Source organism: Coregonus lavaretus (genome assembly GCF_964263955.1).
Source record: "Coregonus lavaretus genome assembly, contig: HAP1_SCAFFOLD_3440, whole genome shotgun sequence".
Taxonomy (NCBI): domain Eukaryota; kingdom Metazoa; phylum Chordata; class Actinopteri; order Salmoniformes; family Salmonidae; genus Coregonus; species Coregonus lavaretus.
The window spans coordinates 6,429-23,050 of NW_028158012.1; the positions used below are offsets into that span (position 1 = coordinate 6,429).

Consider the following 16,622-nt stretch of genomic DNA (forward strand, 5'->3'; position numbering starts at 1 on the left):
TAGTCAGTGGGAAGAGCAAATACAGCCCACATCAGCCACATCTCCACATTCTAGTCAGTGGGAAGAGCAAATACAGCCCACATCAGCCACATCTCCACATTCTAGTCAGTGGGAAGAGCAGATACAGCCCACATCAGCCACATCTCCACATTCTAGTCAGTGGGAAGAGCAAATACAGCCCACATCAGCCACATCTCCACATTCTAGTCAGTGGGAAGAGCAAATACAGCCCACATCAGCCACATCTCCACATTCTAGTCAGTGGGAAGAGCAGATACAGCCCACATCAGCCACATCTCCACATTCTAGTCAGTGGGAAGAGCAAATACAGCCCACATCAGCCACATCAGCCACATTCTAGTCAGTGGGAAGAGCAAATACAGCCCACATCAGCCACATCTCCACATTCTAGTCAGTGGGAAGAGCAAATACAGCCCACATCAGCCACATCAGCCACATTCTAGTCAGTGGGAAGAGCAAATACAGCCCAGATCAGCCACATCTCCACATTCTAGTCAGTGGGAAGAGCAAATACAGCCCACATCAGCCACATCTCCACATTCTAGTCAGTGGGAAGAGCAAATACAGCCCACATCAGCCACATCTCCACATTCTAGTCAGTGGGAAGAGCAAATACAGCCCACATCAGCCCCATCTCCACATTCTAGTCAGTGGGAAGAGCAAATACAGCCCACATCAGCCACATCTCCACATTCTAGTCAGTGGGAAGAGCAAATACAGCCCACATCAGCCACATCTCCACATTCTAGTCAGTGGGAAGAGCAAATACAGCCCACATCAGCCACATCTCCACATTCTAGTCAGTGGGAAGAGCAAATACAGCCCACATCAGCCACATCTCCACATTCTAGTCAGTGGGAAGAGCAAATACAGCCCTGATCAGCCACATCTCCACATTCTAGTCAGTGGGAAGAGCAAATACAGCCCAGATCAGCCACATCAGCCACATCTCCACATTCTAGTCAGTGGGAAGAGCAAATACAGCCCACATCAGCCACATCTCCACATTCTAGTCAGTGGGAAGAGCAAATACAGCCCACATCAGCCACATTCTAGTCAGTGGGAAGAGCAAATACAGCCCAGATCAGCCACATCTCCACATTCTAGTCAGTGGGAAGAGCAAATACAGGCCACATCAGCCACATCTCCACATTCTAGTCAGTGGGAAGAGCAAATACAGGCCACATCAGCCACATCTCCACATTCTAGTCAGTGGGAAGAGCAAATACAGCCCACATCAGCCACATCAGCCACATTCTAGTCAGTGGGAAGAGCAAATACAGCCCACATCAGCCACATCTCCACATTCTAGTCAGTGGGAAGAGCAAATACAGCCCACATCAGCCACATCTCCACATTCTAGTCAGTGGGAAGAGCAAATACAGCCCACATCAGCCACATCTCCACATTCTAGTCAGTGGGAAGAGCAGATACAGCCCACATCAGCCACATCTCCACATTCTAGTCAGTGGGAAGAGCAGATACAGCCCACATCAGCCACATCTCCACATTCTAGTCAGTGGGAAGAGCAAATACAGCCCACATCAGCCACATCTCCACATTCTAGTCAGTGGGAAGAGCAAATACAGCCCACATCAGCCACATCTCCACATTCTAGTCAGTGGGAAGAGCAAATACAGCCCACATCAGCCACATCTCCACATTCTAGTCAGTGGGAAGAGCAAATACAGCCCACATCAGCCACATCTCCACATTCTAGTCAGTGGGAAGAGCAAATACAGCCCACATCAGCCACATCTCCACATTCTAGTCAGTGGGAAGAGCAAATACAGCCCACATCAGCCCCATCTCCACATTCTAGTCAGTGGGAAGAGCAAATACAGCCCACATCAGCCACATCTCCACATTCTAGTCAGTGGGAAGAGCAAATACAGCCCACATCAGCCACATCTCCACATTCTAGTCAGTGGGAAGAGCAAATACAGCCCACATCAGCCACATCTCCACATTCTAGTCAGTGGGAAGAGCAAATACAGCCCACATCAGCCACATCTCCACATTCTAGTCAGTGGGAAGAGCAGATACAGCCCACATCAGCCACATCTCCACATTCTAGTCAGTGGGAAGAGCAAATACAGCCCACATCAGCCCCATCTCCACATTCTAGTCAGTGGGAAGAGCAAATACAGCCCACATCAGCCACATCTCCACATTCTAGTCAGTGGGAAGAGCAAATACAGCCCACATCAGCCACATCTCCACATTCTAGTCAGTGGGAAGAGCAAATACAGCCCACATCAGCCCCATCTCCACATTCTAGTCAGTGGGAAGAGCAAATACAGCCCACATCAGCCACATCTCCACATTCTAGTCAGTGGGAAGAGCAAATACAGCCCACATCAGCCACATCTCCACATTCTAGTCAGTGGGAAGAGCAAATACAGCCCACATCAGCCACATCTCCACATTCTAGTCAGTGGGAAGAGCAAATACAGCCCACATCAGCCACATCTCCACATTCTAGTCAGTGGGAAGAGCAAATACAGCCCTGATCAGCCACATCTCCACATTCTAGTCAGTGGGAAGAGCAAATACAGCCCAGATCAGCCACATCAGCCACATCTCCACATTCTAGTCAGTGGGAAGAGCAAATACAGCCCACATCAGCCACATCTCCACATTCTAGTCAGTGGGAAGAGCAGATACAGCCCACATCAGCCACATCTCCACATTCTAGTCAGTGGGAAGAGCAAATACAGCCCACATCAGCCACATCTCCACATTCTAGTCAGTGGGAAGAGCAAATACAGCCCACATCAGCCACATCTCCACATTCTAGTCAGTGGGAAGAGCAGATACAGCCCACATCAGCCACATCTCCACATTCTAGTCAGTGGGAAGAGCAAATACAGCCCACATCAGCCACATCAGCCACATTCTAGTCAGTGGGAAGAGCAAATACAGCCCACATCAGCCACATCTCCACATTCTAGTCAGTGGGAAGAGCAAATACAGCCCACATCAGCCACATCAGCCACATTCTAGTCAGTGGGAAGAGCAAATACAGCCCAGATCAGCCACATCTCCACATTCTAGTCAGTGGGAAGAGCAAATACAGCCCACATCAGCCACATCTCCACATTCTAGTCAGTGGGAAGAGCAAATACAGCCCACATCAGCCACATCTCCACATTCTAGTCAGTGGGAAGAGCAAATACAGCCCACATCAGCCACATCTCCACATTCTAGTCAGTGGGAAGAGCAAATACAGCCCACATCAGCCACATCTCCGCATTCTAGTCAGTGGGAAGAGCAAATACAGCCCACATCAGCCACATCTCCACATTCTAGTCAGTGGGAAGAGCAAATACAGCCCACATCAGCCACATCTCCACATTCTAGTCAGTGGGAAGAGCAAATACAGCCCTGATCAGCCACATCTCCACATTCTAGTCAGTGGGAAGAGCAAATACAGCCCAGATCAGCCACATCAGCCACATCTCCACATTCTAGTCAGTGGGAAGAGCAAATACAGCCCACATCAGCCACATCTCCACATTCTAGTCAGTGGGAAGAGCAAATACAGCCCACATCAGCCACATTCTAGTCAGTGGGAAGAGCAAATACAGCCCAGATCAGCCACATCTCCACATTCTAGTCAGTGGGAAGAGCAAATACAGGCCACATCAGCCACATCTCCACATTCTAGTCAGTGGGAAGAGCAAATACAGGCCACATCAGCCACATCTCCACATTCTAGTCAGTGGGAAGAGCAAATACAGCCCACATCAGCCACATCAGCCACATTCTAGTCAGTGGGAAGAGCAAATACAGCCCACATCAGCCACATCTCCACATTCTAGTCAGTGGGAAGAGCAAATACAGCCCACATCAGCCACATCTCCACATTCTAGTCAGTGGGAAGAGCAAATACAGCCCACATCAGCCACATCTCCACATTCTAGTCAGTGGGAAGAGCAAATACAGCCCACATCAGCCCCATCTCCACATTCTAGTCAGTGGGAAGAGCAAATACAGCCCACATCAGCCACATCTCCACATTCTAGTCAGTGGGAAGAGCAAATACAGCCCACATCAGCCACATCTCCACATTCTAGTCAGTGGGAAGAGCAAATACAGCCCACATCAGCCACATCTCCACATTCTAGTCAGTGGGAAGAGCAAATACAGCCCACATCAGCCACATCTCCACATTCTAGTCAGTGGGAAGAGCAGATACAGCCCACATCAGCCACATCTCCACATTCTAGTCAGTGGGAAGAGCAAATACAGCCCACATCAGCCACATCTCCACATTCTAGTCAGTGGGAAGAGCAAATACAGCCCACATCAGCCACATCTCCACATTCTAGTCAGTGGGAAGAGCAGATACAGCCCACATCAGCCACATCTCCACATTCTAGTCAGTGGGAAGAGCAAATACAGCCCACATCAGCCACATCAGCCACATTCTAGTCAGTGGGAAGAGCAAATACAGCCCACATCAGCCACATCTCCACATTCTAGTCAGTGGGAAGAGCAAATACAGCCCACATCAGCCACATCAGCCACATTCTAGTCAGTGGGAAGAGCAAATACAGCCCAGATCAGCCACATCTCCACATTCTAGTCAGTGGGAAGAGCAAATACAGCCCACATCAGCCACATCTCCACATTCTAGTCAGTGGGAAGAGCAAATACAGCCCACATCAGCCACATCTCCACATTCTAGTCAGTGGGAAGAGCAAATACAGCCCACATCAGCCCCATCTCCACATTCTAGTCAGTGGGAAGAGCAAATACAGCCCACATCAGCCACATCTCCACATTCTAGTCAGTGGGAAGAGCAAATACAGCCCACATCAGCCACATCTCCACATTCTAGTCAGTGGGAAGAGCAAATACAGCCCACATCAGCCACATCTCCACATTCTAGTCAGTGGGAAGAGCAAATACAGCCCACATCAGCCACATCTCCACATTCTAGTCAGTGGGAAGAGCAAATACAGCCCTGATCAGCCACATCTCCACATTCTAGTCAGTGGGAAGAGCAAATACAGCCCAGATCAGCCACATCAGCCACATCTCCACATTCTAGTCAGTGGGAAGAGCAAATACAGCCCACATCAGCCACATCTCCACATTCTAGTCAGTGGGAAGAGCAAATACAGCCCACATCAGCCACATTCTAGTCAGTGGGAAGAGCAAATACAGCCCAGATCAGCCACATCTCCACATTCTAGTCAGTGGGAAGAGCAAATACAGGCCACATCAGCCACATCTCCACATTCTAGTCAGTGGGAAGAGCAAATACAGGCCACATCAGCCACATCTCCACATTCTAGTCAGTGGGAAGAGCAAATACAGCCCACATCAGCCACATCAGCCACATTCTAGTCAGTGGGAAGAGCAAATACAGCCCACATCAGCCACATCTCCACATTCTAGTCAGTGGGAAGAGCAAATACAGCCCACATCAGCCACATCTCCACATTCTAGTCAGTGGGAAGAGCAAATACAGCCCACATCAGCCACATCTCCACATTCTAGTCAGTGGGAAGAGCAGATACAGCCCACATCAGCCACATCTCCACATTCTAGTCAGTGGGAAGAGCAGATACAGCCCACATCAGCCACATCTCCACATTCTAGTCAGTGGGAAGAGCAAATACAGCCCACATCAGCCACATCTCCACATTCTAGTCAGTGGGAAGAGCAAATACAGCCCACATCAGCCACATCTCCACATTCTAGTCAGTGGGAAGAGCAAATACAGCCCACATCAGCCACATCTCCACATTCTAGTCAGTGGGAAGAGCAAATACAGCCCACATCAGCCACATCTCCACATTCTAGTCAGTGGGAAGAGCAAATACAGCCCACATCAGCCACATCTCCACATTCTAGTCAGTGGGAAGAGCAAATACAGCCCACATCAGCCCCATCTCCACATTCTAGTCAGTGGGAAGAGCAAATACAGCCCACATCAGCCACATCTCCACATTCTAGTCAGTGGGAAGAGCAAATACAGCCCACATCAGCCACATCTCCACATTCTAGTCAGTGGGAAGAGCAAATACAGCCCACATCAGCCACATCTCCACATTCTAGTCAGTGGGAAGAGCAAATACAGCCCACATCAGCCACATCTCCACATTCTAGTCAGTGGGAAGAGCAGATACAGCCCACATCAGCCACATCTCCACATTCTAGTCAGTGGGAAGAGCAAATACAGCCCACATCAGCCACATCTCCACATTCTAGTCAGTGGGAAGAGCAAATACAGCCCACATCAGCCACATCTCCACATTCTAGTCAGTGGGAAGAGCAGATACAGCCCACATCAGCCACATCTCCACATTCTAGTCAGTGGGAAGAGCAAATACAGCCCACATCAGCCACATCAGCCACATTCTAGTCAGTGGGAAGAGCAAATACAGCCCACATCAGCCACATCTCCACATTCTAGTCAGTGGGAAGAGCAAATACAGCCCACATCAGCCACATCAGCCACATTCTAGTCAGTGGGAAGAGCAAATACAGCCCAGATCAGCCACATCTCCACATTCTAGTCAGTGGGAAGAGCAAATACAGCCCACATCAGCCACATCTCCACATTCTAGTCAGTGGGAAGAGCAAATACAGCCCACATCAGCCACATCTCCACATTCTAGTCAGTGGGAAGAGCAAATACAGCCCACATCAGCCCCATCTCCACATTCTAGTCAGTGGGAAGAGCAAATACAGCCCACATCAGCCACATCTCCACATTCTAGTCAGTGGGAAGAGCAAATACAGCCCACATCAGCCACATCTCCACATTCTAGTCAGTGGGAAGAGCAAATACAGCCCACATCAGCCACATCTCCACATTCTAGTCAGTGGGAAGAGCAAATACAGCCCACATCAGCCACATCTCCACATTCTAGTCAGTGGGAAGAGCAAATACAGCCCTGATCAGCCACATCTCCACATTCTAGTCAGTGGGAAGAGCAAATACAGCCCAGATCAGCCACATCAGCCACATCTCCACATTCTAGTCAGTGGGAAGAGCAAATACAGCCCACATCAGCCACATCTCCACATTCTAGTCAGTGGGAAGAGCAAATACAGCCCACATCAGCCACATTCTAGTCAGTGGGAAGAGCAAATACAGCCCAGATCAGCCACATCTCCACATTCTAGTCAGTGGGAAGAGCAAATACAGGCCACATCAGCCACATCTCCACATTCTAGTCAGTGGGAAGAGCAAATACAGGCCACATCAGCCACATCTCCACATTCTAGTCAGTGGGAAGAGCAAATACAGCCCACATCAGCCACATCAGCCACATTCTAGTCAGTGGGAAGAGCAAATACAGCCCACATCAGCCACATCTCCACATTCTAGTCAGTGGGAAGAGCAAATACAGCCCACATCAGCCACATCTCCACATTCTAGTCAGTGGGAAGAGCAAATACAGCCCACATCAGCCACATCTCCACATTCTAGTCAGTGGGAAGAGCAGATACAGCCCACATCAGCCACATCTCCACATTCTAGTCAGTGGGAAGAGCAGATACAGCCCACATCAGCCACATCTCCACATTCTAGTCAGTGGGAAGAGCAAATACAGCCCACATCAGCCACATCTCCACATTCTAGTCAGTGGGAAGAGCAAATACAGCCCACATCAGCCACATCTCCACATTCTAGTCAGTGGGAAGAGCAAATACAGCCCACATCAGCCACATCTCCACATTCTAGTCAGTGGGAAGAGCAAATACAGCCCACATCAGCCCCATCTCCACATTCTAGTCAGTGGGAAGAGCAAATACAGCCCACATCAGCCACATCTCCACATTCTAGTCAGTGGGAAGAGCAAATACAGCCCACATCAGCCACATCTCCACATTCTAGTCAGTGGGAAGAGCAAATACAGCCCACATCAGCCACATCTCCACATTCTAGTCAGTGGGAAGAGCAAATACAGCCCACATCAGCCACATCAGCCACATTCTAGTCAGTGGGAAGAGCAAATACAGCCCAGATCAGCCACATCTCCACATTCTAGTCAGTGGGAAGAGCAAATACAGGCCACATCAGCCACATCTCCACATTCTAGTCAGTGGGAAGAGCAAATACAGCCCACATCAGCCCCATCTCCACATTCTAGTCAGTGGGAAGAGCAAATACAGCCCACATCAGCCACATCTCCACATTCTAGTCAGTGGGAAGAGCAAATACAGCCCACATCAGCCACATCTCCACATTCTAGTCAGTGGGAAGAGCAAATACAGCCCACATCAGCCACATCTCCACATTCTAGTCAGTGGGAAGAGCAAATACAAATCTGTAACTGTTTTAAAGTCACCATTGGCCTCATGGTGAAATCCCTGAGTGGTTTCCTTCCTCTCCCGCAACTGAGTTAGGAAGGATGCCTGTATCTTTGTAGTGACTGGGTGTATTGATACACCATCCAAAGTGTAATTAATAACTTCACCATGCTCAAAGGGATATTCAATGTCTGCTTTTTTATTTTTACCCATCTACCAATAGGTGCCCTTCTTTGCGGGGCATTGGAAAACCTCCCTGGTCTTTGTGGTTGAATCTATTTTTGAAATTCACTGCTCGACTGAAGGATCTTACAGATAATTGTATGTGTGGGGTACAGAGATGAGGTAGTCATTCAAAACTCATGTTAAACACTATTATTGCACACAGTGTGACTCCATGCAACTTATTATGTGATTTTTACTCCTGAACTTATTTAGGCTTGCCATAACAAAGGGGTTGAATACTTATTGACTTGAGACATTTCAGCCCTTCATTTTTAAAAATAAAAATAAAACACCATTCCACTTTGACATTATGGGGTATTGTGTGTAGAACAGTGAGAGAAAATCTCAATTTAATCCATTTTAAATTCAGGCTGTAACACAACAAAATGTGGAAAAAGTCAAGGGGTGTGAATACTTTCTGAAGGCGCTGTATATCACTCCTGTATGTGAACAATTATTCCTGTAAAATGAAAAATTACGTTGCACAAGCCCTGTACTTTTAAAATGCCTGTGTTCCTATGGGAATTAGGGCATGTTTAGAGCAACACCATTAGGTTAAAGATCTAATTTAGGTCAAATCCCACCCCGACACCTTTATTAGAATTCCACACGAGACACGAGTGCTGATGTGGGCCCTTTTACTCACCGCGCTCTGGCAGAGTCCATCCACTGTGTTTCCCTTGTCCCCCCGTCCCCACTTCATCAGACAGTGGAGGGTGCGTCCTTTCCTGTGGAGTCCGGAGCAGTGGGTCTCGATCTCCCCTCTACAGTGGAGGACTATTTCTGGACTCAGAGAGAAATCCTCCATCAGCATTCTACGGTACTCCAACATCTCCCCCTGGCAGTCCCCAGACACTGCCCGACCTTGGGAGAGAGAGGGGGGGATAAGGTTAGCCAACATCTCCCCCTGGCAGTCCCCCAGACACTGTCCGACCTTGGGAGAGAGAGGGGGGGATAAGGTTAGCCAACATCTCCCCCTGACAGTCCCCAGACACTGTCCGACCTTGGGAGAGAGAGGGGGGGATAAGGTTAGAGAGGCACACAGTATTCACGTTACAGCCTTATTCTAATTTTTTTTTTTTTTATCTCATCAATGCTCACACAATACCCAATAATGACAAAGCAAAAACAGGTTTTTAGAAAATAGAAAAACAGAAATACCTTATTTACATAAATATTCAGACCCTTTGCTATGAGACTCGAAATTGAGCTCAGGTGCATCCTGTTTCCATTGATCATCCTTGAGATGTTTCTACAACTTGGGAGTCCACCTATGGAAAATTCAATTGATTGGACATGATTTGGAAAGGCACACACCTGTCTATATTAGGTCCCACAGTTGACAGTGCATGTCAGAGCAAAAATCAAGCCATGGGGTCGAAGGAATTGTTCGTAGAGCTCCGAGATAGGATTGTGTCGAGGCACAGATCTGGGGAAGGGTACCAAAACATTTCTGCAGCATTGAAGGTCCCCAAGAACACAGTGGCCTCCATCATTCTTAAACGGATGAAGTTTGGAACCACCAAGACTCTTCCTAGAGCTGAGCAAACTGAGCAAACTGAGCAATCGGGGGAGAAGGGCCTTGGTCAGGGAGGTGACCAAGAACCCGATGGTCACTCTGATAGAGCTCCAGAGTTCCTCTGTGGAGATGGGAGAACCTTCCAGAAGGACAACCATCTCTGCAGCACTCCACCAATCAGGCCTTTATGGTAGAGTGGCCAGACGGAAGCCATTCCTCAGTAAAAGGCACATGACAGCCCGCTTGGAGTTTGCCAAAAGGCACCTAAAGACTCTCAGACCATGAGAAACAAGATTCTCTGGTCTGATGAAACCAAGATTGAACTCTTTGGCCTGAATGCCAAGCGTCACGTCTGGAGGAAACCTGACACCATCCCTACGGTGAAGCATGGTGGTGGTAGCATCATGCTTTGGGGATGTTTTTCAGCGGCAGGGACTGGGAAACTAGTCAGGATCGAGGGAAAAGTGAACGGAGCAAAGTACAGAGAGATCCTTAATGAAAACTTGCTCCAGAGCGCTCAGGACCTCAGACTGGGGCGAAGGTTCACCTTGCAACAGGACAACGACCCTAAGCACACAGCCAAGACAATGCACGAGTGGCTTCGGGACAAGTCTCTGAATGTCCTTGAGTGGCCCAGCCAGAGCCCAGACTTGAACCCGATCTAACATCTCTGGAGAGACCTGAAAATAGCTGTGCAGCGACGTTCCCCATCCAACCTGACAGAGCTTGAGAGGATCTGCAGAGAAGAATGGAAGAAACTCCCCAAATACAGGTGTGCCAAGCTTGTAGTGTCATACCCAAGAAGACTCAAGGCTGCAATCGCTGCCAAAGGTGCTTCAACAAAGTACTGAGTAAAGGGTCTGAATACTTATGTAAATGTGATATCAGTATTTTATTTTTAAAACATTTTCTACAATGTCTAAAAACCTGTTTTTGCTTTGTCATTATGGGCTATTGTGTGTAGATTGATGATGGAAAAAAACAATTTACAGTTTTTTTAGAATAAGGCTGTAACGTTTTTAAAAAATGTGGGAAAAGTCAAGGGGTCTGAATACTTCCCGAATGCACCGTATAGGAGGAGTGATAAATGTCATAAATGAATCGGTGAACATGTGATTTTCTTTTCTTTTTTTACTTAAATGTGTGAATCTGTAATTATTACTTTTTTGAACCATTCAACCATGTTTATTTATAACTAATGTTCTCTGGGACTGCCGAGCAGAAGAAATATCAGCCCGCGCAGAGAAGCACGAGACTGAACTTCACTCAACTCTCTAGTGTTTCCCCCGTTAGTTAACACTATCAACGTTTCCCTTCAGTTTCCCCCTCTAGTTAACACTATCAACGTTTCCCTTCAGTTTCCCCCTCTAGTTAACACTATCAACGTTTCCCTTCAGTTTCCCCCGTTAGTTAACACTATCAACGTTTCCCTTCAGTTTCCCCCTCTAGTTAACACTATCAACGTTTCCCTTCAGTTTCCCCCGTTAGTTAACACTATCAACGTTTCCCTTCAGTTTCCCCCTCTAGTTAACACTATCAACATTTCCCTTCAGTTTCCCCCGTTAGTTAACACTATCAACGTTTCCCTTCAGTTTCCCCCTCTAGTTAACACTATCAACGTTTCCCTTCAGTTTCCCCCTCTAGTTAACACTATCAACGTTTCCCTTCAGTTTCCCCCGTTAGTTAACACTATCAACGTTTCCCTTCAGTTTCCCCCTCTAGTTAACACTATCAACGTTTCCCTTCAGTTTCCCCCTCTAGTTAACACTATCAACGTTTCCCTTCAGTTTCCCCCGTTAGTTAACACTATCAACGTTTCCCTTCAGTTTCCCCCGTTAGTTAACACTATCAACGTTTCCCTTCAGTTTCCCCCTCTAGTTAACACTATCAACGTTTCCCTTCAGTTTCCCCCTCTAGTTAACACTATCAACGTTTCCCTTCAGTTTCCCCCTCTAGTTAACACTATCAACGTTTCCCTTCAGTTTCCCCCGTTAGTTAACACTATCAACGTTTCCCTTCAGTTTCCCCCTCTAGTTAACACTATCAACGTTTCCCTTCAGTTTCCCCCGTTAGTTAACACTATCAACGTTTCCCTTCAGTTTCCCCCTCTAGTTAACACTATCAACGTTTCCCTTCAGTTTCCCCCGTTAGTTAACACTATCAACATTTCCCTTCAGTGTGGAAATTGTGATCGAATCAACTCAATATTAGCCACTTTCCACGCAACAAACCGAAACAAAATGAACCATGCAAGACTTAGTATGTAAAACTAACTATGCAAGAGATTTTGTTGTAGGCTGAACGCATCGGAGTAGGATTCTATTGTATTGACAGGCACGACTCAGGCAGTACTCTACACAGACCGGTGCCCCATAACCAATCAGAGCTGCAGTAGGCCTATATGCAAATAGACTATTGCCCATATATGGCCCTATACTATTTACTTTGAACTGGATTGTGTTTACAGCATGAGCGGTCGTGAGTAGATGAGCTTGTTTTGAGATCAAAGCGAGAGCTGCATGTAGCAACATGTGCACATTTAGTTCATATCCTTTGCTAGTTAGTGAGTTATTATCCCAATTATAGATAATTTGTAATCAGCAATGGGGGAGTGATTGCTTCCTACAAGAGCACAATGCCCACGTTTTTCTAGGACATCTTTGAAAAGCGAGTCGGGTAAAATAGCTTTTTTTCTTGTCTTAAAGGGGCAGTGTTGTATTTTGAGACAGGCTTGAATAAGCTAAGTAGCCAATAGGCAGAGGGTAGCATCATTTGTCTGATTCTCTGTAATAATGGTATGGGAATAATAATGCATTTTATTTTGTAAAGTGGTTTCTTGCATCAAACAACACAACAACATTTTCAGTCACCTCCTTGTCTGAAGGACAAGTGGATAAACTGATTAATGTCAAGCCCTGCATGTTTTTATCAAAAGTCTCATGGAATGTAGGCCTACATTGAACACCACATATTGGCTGCTTCTGTAGGCTGAATGATACAGCAGATATTTCCATGTTAAAATATTATGGGATGCATTTTCTCCATAGTTTTTGATGGTAGGCCACTCTGGTAGGCCTACATTATGATCAAATAGCCACAGTAGCCTACCTGGCCACTGTTAAAACTGTAACTTAAAGCGGGTACAGCCTCAGTGTTCACAGTAAACAGCCTCCGTGTTCACAGTAAACAGCCTCAGTGTTCACAGTAAACAGCCTCCGTGTTCACAGTAAACAGCCTCAGTGTTCACAGTAAACAGCCTCCGTGTTCACAGTAAACAGCCTCCGTGTTCACAGTAAACAGCCTCCGTGTTCACAGTAAACAGCCTCCGTGTTCACAGTAAACAGCCTCCGTGTTCACAGTAAACAGCCTCCGTGTTCACAGTAAACAGCCTCCGTGTTCACAGTAAACAGCCTCCGTGTTCACAGTAAACAGCCTCCGTGTTCACAGTAAACAGCCTCCGTGTTCACAGTAAACAGCCTCCGTGTTCACAGTAAACAGCCTCCGTGTTCACAGTAAACAGACTCCGTGTTCACAGTAAAACGCGGAACTGGAAGTTGCACAGAATTTTCACAACGTTCACGTTTGCGCTCGGATATTTGCTCAGTGCCGAAAATATTTTGAGGGAACATTGTTTATAACAATACGAAGCGTGAACGTCTGATTAATTCAGTTCCTAACAGTTGCGTTAATGGATTTCACTCCACAATATAATAGCCACTGTACTAATTATAGTTATAATTACTAGTTATAATACCTGTATATAAAACACATTACAACATCATGTTCATTGGGTCTACATTAATTAGGTTAAAAGGTAAACAAGTCATTGACCCGTCAATGCTTTCATGTTAGGTTATTGCATAAGCTATAAAGCGGGAACATACAGCAACATTCAAATCAGATTTGTGAGTTAAAACATATTTGAATCATTCTCATTCTTGGTGTCTTAACATATCTAGGATATATTTGTCACAATTAAATGTAGACCCAATGAACTCTATGTTATAATGTGGTTAATGTGTTTCTATACAGGTGTTATAACCCACAGATGGTAAACAGTGCAGGGGTCGTTTTAGTACAGTGGCCATTAACGCAACTGTTAGGAACTGAATTAAATCAGACGTTCACGCTTCGTATTGTTATACATAAACAATAAAAATATAATCTTTTTTAATTCACACGTTCAAGTCACACCTTCAAGTAAAAAATAAAAATAAAATGAAAATACAAAATGGTTCATTTCTGACCGCTCACACACATACACACTCCTCCACCCACCCCTAGACTCCATAGTAGCAGATAACCCACCCCTAGACTCCATAGTAGCAGATAACCCACCCCTAGACTCCATAGTAGCAGATAACCCACCCCTAGACTCCATAGCAGCAGATAACCCACCCCTAGACTCCATAGCAACAGATAACCCACCCCTAGACTCCATAGTAGCAGATAACCCACCCCTAGACTCCATAGCAACAGATAACCCACCCCTAGACTCCATAGTAGCAGATAACCCACCCCTAGACTCCATAGCAGCAGATAACCCACCCCTAGACTCCATAGCAGCAGATAACCCACCCCTAGACTCCATAGCAGCAGATAACCCACCCCTAGACTCCATAGTAGCAGATAACCCACCCCTAGACTCCATAGCAGCAGATAACCCACCCCTAGACTCCATAGCAGCAGATAACCCACCCATAGACTCCATAGCAGCAGATAACCCACCCCTAGACTCCATAGCAGCAGATAACCCACCCCTAGACTCCATAGCAGCAGATAACCCACCCCTAGACTCCATAGCAGCAGATAACCCACCCCTAGACTCCATAGCAGCAGATAACCCACCCCTAGACTCCATAGCAGCAGATAACCCACCCCTAGACTCCATAGTAGCAGATAACCCACCCCTAGACTCCATAGCAACAGATAACCCACCCCTAGACTCCATAGCAGCAGATAACCCACCCCTAGATTCCATAGCAGCAGATAACCAACCCCTAGACTCCATAGCAACAGATAACCCACCCCTAGACTCCATAGCAACAGATAACCCACCCCTAGACTCCATAGCAGCAGATAACCCACCCCTAGACTCCATAGCAGCAGCTAACCCACCCCTAGACTCCATAGTAGCAGATAACCCACCCCTAGACTCCATAGCAGCAGATAACCCACCCCTAGACTCCATAGCAGCAGATAACCCACCCCTAGACTCCATAGCAGCAGATAACCCACCCCTAGACTCCATAGCAGCAGATAACCCACCCCTAGACTCCATAGCAGCAGATAACCCACCCCTAGACTCCATAGCAGCAGATAACCCACCCCTAGACTCCATAGCAGCAGATAACCCACCCCTAGACTCCATAGCAGCAGATAACCCACCCCTAGACTCCATAGCAGCAGATAACCCACCCCTAGACTCCATAGCAGCAGATAACCCACCCCTAGACTCCATAGCAGCAGATAACCCACCCCTAGACTCCATAGCAGCAGATAACCCACCCCTAGACTCCATAGCAGCAGATAACCCACCCCTAGACTCCATAGCAACAGATAACCCACCCCTAGACTCCATAGCAACAGATAACCCACCCCTAGACTCCATAGCAACAGATAACCCACCCCTAGACTCCATAGCAGCAGATAACCCACCCCTAGACTCCATAGCAGCAGATAACCCACCCCTAGACTCCATAGCAACAGATAACCCACCCCTAGACTCCATAGCAGCAGATAACCCACCCCTAGACTCCATAGCAGCAGATAACCCACCCCTAGACTCCATAGCAGCAGATAACCCACCCCTAGACTCCATAGCAGCAGATAACCCACCCCTAGACTCCATAGCAGCAGATAACCCACCCCTAGACTCCATAGCAGTAGATAACCCACCCCTAGACTCCATAGTAGCAGATAACACACCCCTAGACTCCATAGCAGCAGATAACCCACCCCTAGACTCCATAGCAGCAGATAACCCACCCCTAGACTCCATAGTAGCAGATAACCCACCCCTAGACTCCATAGCAGCAGATAACCCACCCCTAGACTCCATAGCAGCAGATAACCCACCCATAGACTCCATAGCAGCAGATAACCCACCCCTAGACTCCATAGCAACAGATAACCCACCCCTAGACTCCATAGCAGCAGATAACCCACCCCTAGACTCCATAGCAGCAGATAACCCACCCCTAGACTCCATAGCAGCAGATAACCCACCCCTAGACTCCATAGCAGCAGATAACCCACCCCTAGACTCCATAGCAGCAGATAACCCACCCCTAGACTCCATAGCAGCAGATAACCCACCCCTAGACTCCATAGCAGCAGATAACCCACCCCTAGACTCCATAGCAGCAGATAACCCACCCCTAGACTCCATAGCAACAGATAACCCACCCCTAGACTCCATAGCAGCAGATAACCCACCCCTAGACTCCATAGCAACAGATAACCCACCCCTAGACTCCATAGCAACAGATAACCCACCCCTAGACTCCATAGCAGCAGATAACCCACCCCTAGCAGCAGATAACCCACCCCTAGACTCCATAGCAACAGATAACCCACC

General features: G+C 47.3%; 1 protein-coding gene across 1 annotated transcript in view; it reads right to left on the minus strand.

Annotated features, from left to right (window-relative positions):
* Positions 1–9,169: 9,169 nt before the first annotated feature.
* Positions 9,170–16,622, minus strand: part of LOC311124540 (Golgi apparatus protein 1-like) — a gene marked incomplete at both ends in the record, with an annotated part of 43,777 nt that continues 36,324 nt past the window's right edge. The window contains one exon of the mRNA XM_084198661.1: positions 9,170–9,387. Coding sequence (XP_084054787.1) covers positions 9,170–9,387 — 218 coding nt within the window. The remainder of the gene's footprint in view (positions 9,388–16,622) is intronic.